Source organism: Meles meles, chromosome 21 (genome assembly GCF_922984935.1).
Source record: "Meles meles chromosome 21, mMelMel3.1 paternal haplotype, whole genome shotgun sequence".
Taxonomy (NCBI): domain Eukaryota; kingdom Metazoa; phylum Chordata; class Mammalia; order Carnivora; family Mustelidae; genus Meles; species Meles meles.
The window spans coordinates 4,399,113-4,407,293 of NC_060086.1; the positions used below are offsets into that span (position 1 = coordinate 4,399,113).

The 8,181-nt window shown below is 58.7% G+C and overlaps 1 protein-coding gene across 5 annotated transcripts in view; it reads right to left on the bottom strand.

Moving 5' to 3' along the window:
• The window catches only part of AUTS2 (activator of transcription and developmental regulator AUTS2), a 1,107,048-nt gene extending 1,103,416 nt beyond the window's left edge, over positions 1 to 3,632 (bottom strand). For all 5 annotated transcript variants that reach the window (XM_045993027.1, XM_045993031.1, XM_045993028.1 and 2 more), the window contains exon 1: positions 3,295 to 3,632. In XM_045993027.1, the coding sequence (XP_045848983.1) occupies positions 3,295 to 3,603 (309 nt within the window). In that variant the 5' untranslated portion in view covers positions 3,604 to 3,632. The remainder of the gene's footprint in view (positions 1 to 3,294) is intronic.
• Between the last annotated feature and the right edge of the window lie 4,549 nt (positions 3,633 to 8,181).

Below are 8,181 nucleotides of genomic sequence, written 5' to 3' on the forward strand. Positions count from 1 at the left end.
ACAGTTTTTATCAGTACACGTCACCACGACCTAGGAGCCCCTTCTTTAAAAGGGGAGTCAAAATCAGGGACTCGGGACGAAATCATGGGGTCAAACAATGAGTCCATTAACACTCTAAGTGCGCAACTCCAGAGTCTGCCAACTACTGCTCCGAACCAGCAGAGGCCACGAGCCCAGCTGTGCAAGCCAAGACTTCTAGTTTCTTATCACACCACACTAGCAGCAGCCTTGGTGACGCGTGCTGGCGACTGACTTCGGTTCTAAACACAAGGCACAAAAACATATTAGGTACTTATGGTAACTCTTGGCATCTATAATAATTCCTAACATTTATAAGCGCTCCATTAACATATCTTTCTGTCCAAGTTCATAGTTTACTTGCCCATTTCCCAATAAATCCTCATATCTTGTGGCGATAGTTCAGTAAATCTTGTCAACCGACAACAGGGAGACACCAGAGGTTTTCGTGATCGCTACACGCACACGTCTGCCCATCCAACAGGGGCCCGGAGGTAATAAGCAGCACAGAGATCCAACTTTTCCCACCAAACCAGACATACAGGATGATTTTTTATTCCCCACGGCGTGTTTTTCATATGAAAAGTTTATTTATATCGTTCCTAAAAAGCCAGGCCTCTTCAATGTGAACACTGACAGGACAGCTGAGATTATCGGGGGACTGCTGCTAATTTATTTAGGTGTGATAACGGTACTGTCGAGTTTCTGGTGGGTTTTCTTTTTGAGTCATAACCATTTAGAGATACATATAGAAATATTTACTTATTTCTCATACCCCATCTGGAAGGGGGGAGCAGGTGGGGTACGGATGAAACGAGAGGATACAGGAGCTGGCAGTTGTTGAGCCTGAGAGTTGGGAATTTCAGAGTTTATTAAACCGCTCTCTCGACTTTTGTGTATGTTTAAATTTTTCTGTGAAGTTTTAAGGAAACTTTAAAAGAACTAAGACCTTTTAGGCCTCGGTACAGACATGCAGATGATATTTAAATATGAAGGTAGCCCAGCATTCCGCTAACCGGAGTGACCTGGGTTTTGAATCTGGAAAAGTAACAGAAAAAATAATCACAGCAAGGAAAGGAATGTTATTAACGCTACACTCTGAACTTGCTCTTTCCTAAAAATTGAATGTTTTTTATTAAAACCCCCCCAAAACCAGAATGGACACATTTTCTCTCAAAAGGTACATGGACAGATGTGTACCTCTCAACCCCAGTCAAATATCTACTTATTAAAAGTAGAAACAATAAAAAACCCACTGCATAAGTCCTTATCCACCTCTACTTGGCCTTCAAAAGAGTTCATGGGAAAACTGCAGGCCCCTCTTACTTACTTACGGCAAGGGGCCACACGGCCACCCAGAACCACCACGCAGAAAGCAGAACCACTTGTAACCAGCTCTTAAACAGAATGTCCCAAACCAACCACAGACTAGGCAGCATTTCCTATCAGGACACATGCTGCCATTTCGATTCCTATTTCAAAGGGAGAAAGAGAAACAAACAGAGAGAAACAGAAAGAGAGAGAGAGGTCCCACTGTACAGCACCCTCCCCTTGGCAAAGTGAAAGCCACAGTCAGAATGATCCTAATGAGTGGTGAGCCTCAACATTCAAAATAATCGCGTAAGATCCATTTTAGCCAATAAATCACCAGTTTCAGAACCAAAGGGTAACTGATTCAATCACTGACATCAAAACCGATGGCCACCAATACCACCAGCACCAACCTCCCTTCCTCCCCAACCACTGGCCACCGTCCACCGCCATCAGCACCAGGAGCCCAACCAAAGAGCAGTTCAAACAGAAAAGGACAGCCCTGACAGGAAGGCTTCTTTTTTTAAAAAAAATGTAAACCTGACACCCAAACGCACGCAGACCCAGCGATCTCAACCTGTACGCTTCCCGCACGTGAGATGTGAGCTGTCATTAACAAAGCTCGCATCTGACCGTCTCTAACAATACCATAATAACAGCCAAAAAACCCCGGGGAAAGGGAAAAGTTTCCTTCAGGAACCTCAAACCACCACATCAGGTGCATGAAACACTGGAAACCAACTCCTGTCTGGGTTTTGTGCTTCAGAAAGGGGGACTAACTCTGCAGCATCTCCAAGCCTTCTGTGTGCCTGGTGTGTTGGGGGTGGGGACAGGGAGGTGGGGGGGGAGGGGGCTGCATCTGTGGAGGCCAGTGACTGAGGCCAGTAGCACATCTGATCCCTCCAGGTAAGTGCAGTCTGCCCCAGGCCCCTGGACAGGCTCCCTCCACCCCCAACCCCCCAGGAGCCAGTGGCTGGCAGGAAAATGTGCATTTGGGAATGAAGGCTGCAGGTGCCCAAGGAATAAAGACACACACACACACACACACACACACACACAAAGCCAATCAGAAAGAAAAAGAAAAGAAAACACAAAAAAAGGAGAGGGAGAGGGACAATTCAGTGACAAGCCCTTCAGACAGCAGCCAGGATTTTATTCTTTCCTCCCACCAGTCCTCCCTGGTGTACCTTTTTCTGTCCTTTAACCAAACTGCTCATGGACACACACACACACACATACACACACACATGTGCCTCTGTGTCTCGAGGATATTATAATTAACCCTTTCTGCAACTGAGCCCCACACGGAACACAGGGATATTCCATCCTCTCCTCTCCTCTCTCCCCTCCTCCCTCCTTTCTCCCAGCCGAGAGAAAACGCCCCCTTCCCCAGCTTCACCAAAAAGAAAAAGAAAAAAAAAAAAAAAAAAAAGGAGCAGGGGAGGGGGGGCAAAGGAACCCCAAAGCCCATCCGTGCCCAGTCCCGGGGACAGCGGGGGCAGGAAAGGTGTGCTCCGGGCGGACGCGCGCGGACATATGGCTCCGGAGAAAGCACACGCAGAACCGTCCACAGGCGCCCCGAACCCAGCCAAGAGACTTGCACCAGCCAAGAAGCCATGATTGGGGAGGGCGAGGAGGAAGGAGTAGGGGCAGAGCTCTCCGCGAGGGGGGCGCATTGTTGTGGTGCCCGAACCCCTTTCCGCCTGCCCATCCGCCGGGGAGGGGGCGCGGGGAGGGGCGCAGGGGGAGGGCGAGCGAGGACGAGGAGACCAGGAGACCGGGCACGGCTCCGCGATTCCCTCCCGCGGCCCGTCCGCCCGCGGCCCCCGCTCCCCCCAACAATGAGCCCACGGCCCAGACAGACCGACAGACAGACGGAGCGGAGCGCGGCGGGGGGCGGCGGGGCCGGGCGCAGCCGAGGGGGGTCGTGCATAAAGGCAGCCCGGGGGGAGGGGGTCCCCGTACCTCCAGCGCTTCAAAAGTGACAAAGCTGGTCATGGCAAATCCATCGATGATGTCCTCTTCGGCCGAGGTGGACTCCCTGCGCTTCCTCCGCGGGGGCCGGGGCCGGGACGGGGCGGAGGACGGGGGCTTCCCATTGTCTTCCTTGTCGGAGCCCGACGACGAGGCGAGCGAGGGCGCCCGGGTCCGGCCGGCCCCGCCGCCGCCGGCCGCGCCGGCCCCCAGCCCGCCCCGGGAGCGCCTCTCCCGGTCTCGCTGCGACCGCGACCGCCGCTTCTTGCGGAGTCCATGGCCCCGCGCCGGGCCATCCATGGCTCCGCCGCGCCGGGGTCCCCCGCTCGCCGCCCGCCCGCCACGGGCTCCGGCCGCGGCCGCACGAAAAATTGACACCGACCCCTCCCTCGCCCGCCTCGGCTTCCCTCCGCCCCGAGCAGGGCGCGGGGGAGACGGCGGCCGAAAGACGGCGGAGAGGGGAAGAAAGCGAGGAGAAAGGGAAGGGGGAAGGGGCGGGGAGAGGGAGGGGGGACGCGGGCGAGGGCGAGCGGCGAGCAGCCCGAGTGCGGGGCTCCCCGCGGCCGCGCGGGTCGGAGACGCCCGCGAGCCGCGAGCAAAGTAATGGCCGAACGCACGGGTCGGCTCCGGAGGCGGAAAAATAACTCCCGGGCGGGCGATAAATCAGAAGAGCGGGACGCTTTGATCAGGGGCCGCGGCGGCTCCGCGGGGCCCTCCCCGCGGCCATGCCCCGCCGCGCGCCCGCCCCCGGAGCACGCCGGCCCCCCGCCCCGACAGCGCGGCCGCGAAGGTCGCGGGAAAGTGGGGGCCGCGAACTTCACCCGCCCCCCCGCCGGGAGCGCCCCCGCCGCCGCCGCCGCGCGCCGCGAACTCAGTCCCGGGCCCCCGGACCTTCAGGAGCCGCGGCCGCGGAGGGACCAGACGCCCCGGGGAGGGCACATAACAGGGGAGCGGGCGGCGGGGCGCCAGCCGGGGAGGGGTGGGGGAGGAGGGCGGCGGATGCGGGGCAGTCGTGGGCTCGCTTCTCGGTCCGGGGGGATGCACGAGCCGCAGGAGCGGCCCCCCGCCCCCAGGAAAACCCGTCCCCGGTCCCGGAGACCAGGTCGCCCGTCCTCGGAGGAGGGAGGGGGCGAGTCCGTCGACCAGCAGAGCAGAAAGGAAGCCCCGGCGGGAGGGACCCCGGGGCGCCGCCGCCCGCCGCCGCCGCCGCCGCTGCTCTTCGCCCAGCCCCAGGGCAAGCGCGGCCAGAAGCGCCGGGGACGCCGCTCGCGCCGCCGCCGCTAGCGCTGCCGCCGCGGCCGCCGCGAGAGCCCCGAGCCGGAGGGTGCACGGCGTGTCCCCGGGCGGCTGCAGCGGGAGCCCGGGCACGGCCCCATCCTCCGCCCGCCCGCCTCGCTCAGCGCCCGCTCCTCCCCCTCCGCGGCCGGCCCACCGCCGCCGCCGCCCGCCTCAGCCCAGCCCCGCGCCCGCCCGCCCGCACGCGCGCGCGCGCACGCGCCCCCGCCCTCCCCGCGCCTCGCTCGGCGCGCGCTCCCGCCCCCGCGGCCCCGGCCGGCTGGATCACGTGGCCCGCCGGGCTCCCTCCGCCCCCGCCCCCTCCCCAGTTGTAGAGTGTGTAGAAAGCAAAAGGCTGGGGGCTGGCCGCGCTCGCGAGCCCAGGGCATGCGCGCTGGGGCGGCCGGGCCTGCGCACTGGGGGCGGAGGGAGCCGGGAGTGGGGGCCGCCGGCGGGGGGGCGGGGGCGTGGAGGGCCGCCCGCGTGGGGACGGCTGCGGCCTCGCGCTCTCGGCGCGCAGGGGGGTGGAGGCCGCGGAGACGACCCCGCCGGCTGCCGCGGGGGCGCGTGCGGCCCCCCGTCCCCTGCCTGCTCCGTGCCCCCCGCGGCCGCTTCGGGACACTTGTCCCCTGACCCCTCGCGCCAGGCCCGCCGGGGACGCTCCCCGTTTGCCCGGACCGATGGGGGCGGCGCGGAGCGGCTTCGGAGAGGGGACCCGCGAGGGGCTTCCCGGGAGGCGCGCGACCGCAGGCGACGGAGAGGGGCGCGGGTGCCCGAGGGCGGGCCTCGGCCCCGCTGGGGGACACGGGGAGGCCCCGCGGCCGGACTTGGAAACTTTTCTCCCACGTGGTGGCCCGACGCGTGACCCGGTGACCCCGCGCCCGGGTGACCTCTGGGCGCTCCCCGCCTTCCAGCGGGGCCCTGGGACGCGCGGGCGGCTGCGGGCGGGAGCGCAGGGCGGTGCGCCGGGGCCGAACTTGAACCTCGCCCGGCGGCCGCGGGCAGGGGGCGGGGCCGCAGGGCCGGGACCGCCCCCGGGAGACCCCCGGGACCCGCACCGCGCGCCCCCGCCGCCGCCCGCTTCCTCGGGGGGGGGGGGCCGGGCCGGGGTTCCCCGCGCTCCCGGCGCTGCCCCCCGCCGCGGCGCTGCAGCCGGGGCTCGCGGACAGTCGCGCCGACCGGCTGACCGCGGCCGGAGAGCACCCGCGAGACCGGCCGGCGGGTGCGGGTGCGGGAGCTGCGCGGTTTTCGGGCCCGGACCCGCTCCGTGCAGCGCTTTCTCCCCGGCCACCCGGGCTCCGGCGCAGACCCACTGGGGCCCGTCGCCCCGCACCCCGGGAGCCTGCCCCGGGGAAGGAAGACGAGGGAACGAGCTGACCGCGTGAAACTGCTCGCGGGGCCGGTCCCGGACTGGACGCTCTGTACATCGTGCCTCCTCTTGACTCAGTCTGCCCGTTTTATGGGGACTGCTGGAGGGAGATGGGAAGGAAAGGGGCAGCACAGCCTGCATACCCAGGACGGGGTGATTCCCTAATTCTTTCTTCACTTAACAATGAATAGGGCCTGCTCGGTGCCAGGCACAGTTCTCGGTGCTGGCAACCGGGTGGGACCCAAAACCGAGAGGGTCCTCCTCGGATCTTGGGTTGAGGCAGGCAAGTCTCCCCCAGCTTGGTCATTCCCTTAAATCACAGTCCTGCAGCACCCCTTTTCTGGGTGTTTATGAAACCAGGGTGCGGGGTGGGCAGGGGGGGAGGATGGTGGGAATGAAACTCCCAGAGCAGAGAGGAGCAACCACCGAACTGTGAAGAAGGGCTTTCTGCCTTCCCCTGGAACAGACAGACCATTTGACCTTAGGCAAGACTCTTAAATGACTCGTTTGCTCATCTGGAAATCAAAGAGTTTCAATTAAATGTTCAAAAAGTTCCCTTTCAGGTCTACCACTGGCCTTCTCAAAGGATATCTTTTCAAGTAAACAGTGTGCTTTACTTCTCCAGAAAAGTGACCAATATATGGGGTCGTATTCAATTTATTAAGAAAATAGTGCCACCTTCCAAAACTACCTACGGAGCATAACTGAGCTGGCGGCCCCGTAGCAATTAGCTGGCACAGCGCCTCTGTACAGACTCTAACTTTCCTGTGAATCTCTAGGACCTCTCCCAGCAGCTGCTGAAATCCACGCTGTTTATCAAGTTCAAGGCTACCCAAAAAAGGCAAGTTCTTTGTCATTTAAAGGAAGGACATGCGTTCATTGTTAGGGTTTTTAGGAAAGTGAAAGATGTTTTAGGTACTGATAAGTTTCAGTGAAAACTAGGAACTAACTTCCCGTTACAGTCACTTTTCACAACTTTAGGGGTTGGGTTGAGGAAGGTGTGAAATTGGCAAATATAATAAAAGTATAATATTAGTGACTTTCCAGAGTAGCCCTTGGCAGTCCTGTCTTTAAAGAGTAATGTCTGGTAGGAAAAAAAAAAAAAAAATGGATGGTAATGCACTGCATCCAAGAACCTTGCCTCTGGCAAGAGTAATTTGCAAATGCATTTTGGGATAATGTTTAAATGATTTTTTTTTTTCAGGGTCCAAGTGCAATGCTCACTGGAATTGGTAATGCCTTTTGGGTCAGAGTTTCAATTTTCTCCCATCAGAGAATTAAAATTGTTTGTGGATTATGTTGCCCATATCTGTTTCTAATTCTCCATATCATCTATGTTGTAAGAGCAACACGATTAATGTTGCAATGATTAATAACCACCATATTATAAGCTAAGTACTTACTGAGTGCCAGGCACTGTTCTAAGTTATAATATCTCGTGAATTCTGAGACAGGTTTTATTATACCTATTTTAGAGTTGAGTAAACTGAGGTTTAAGGAGGTTAAGCAAAGGGGCCCCTGGGTAGCTCAGTTGGTTAAGTGTCAGACTCTTGATTTCAGCTCCGGTCACTGCCTCGGGATTTTGAGATGGTTCCCACGCCTGACTCTGTGCTGAGCATAGAGCTGGCTGAAGATTCTCTCTCTCCCTCCTCCTCTGCCCCTCCCCGTCCACGTGTGTACGTGCACGCTTGCTCTCTCTGAAAAGAAAAAAGAACCAAAACATCAAGCGTAGGTAGCATGGCTTTTTTTTTTTTTTAAAGATTTTATTTATTCATTTGACAGAGAGAGAGATCACAAGTAGGCAGAGAGGCAGGCAGAGAGAGAGGAGGAAGCAGGCTCCCTGCTGAGCAGAGAGCCCCATGCAGGGCTCGATCCCAGGACCCTGAGATCATGACCTGAGCCAAAGGCAGCGGCTCAATCCACTGAGCCACCCAGGCGCCCCGGTAGCATGGCTTTTCATGGTAAGCTTCGTTGGCCTGAGTGACTCAATAACTTGTTCTCTTCGTGGTTATGCTGAATGCCTTTGTCACAATGATTCCTCAAGAAACCTAATGCTATCTATGTCTAGGGTACAAGTACTTTGGAAAACTGGCAATATCTACTCAAGTTAAACATAGGAACACTCCATGGCCCACCACTTCCTTTCCTAGGAATATACCAACGTCAAATGTGTATCAAAAGATATCTATTGGCAGTAAAATGGGGCAGTGATTGGTGATACATTCATGTAATGG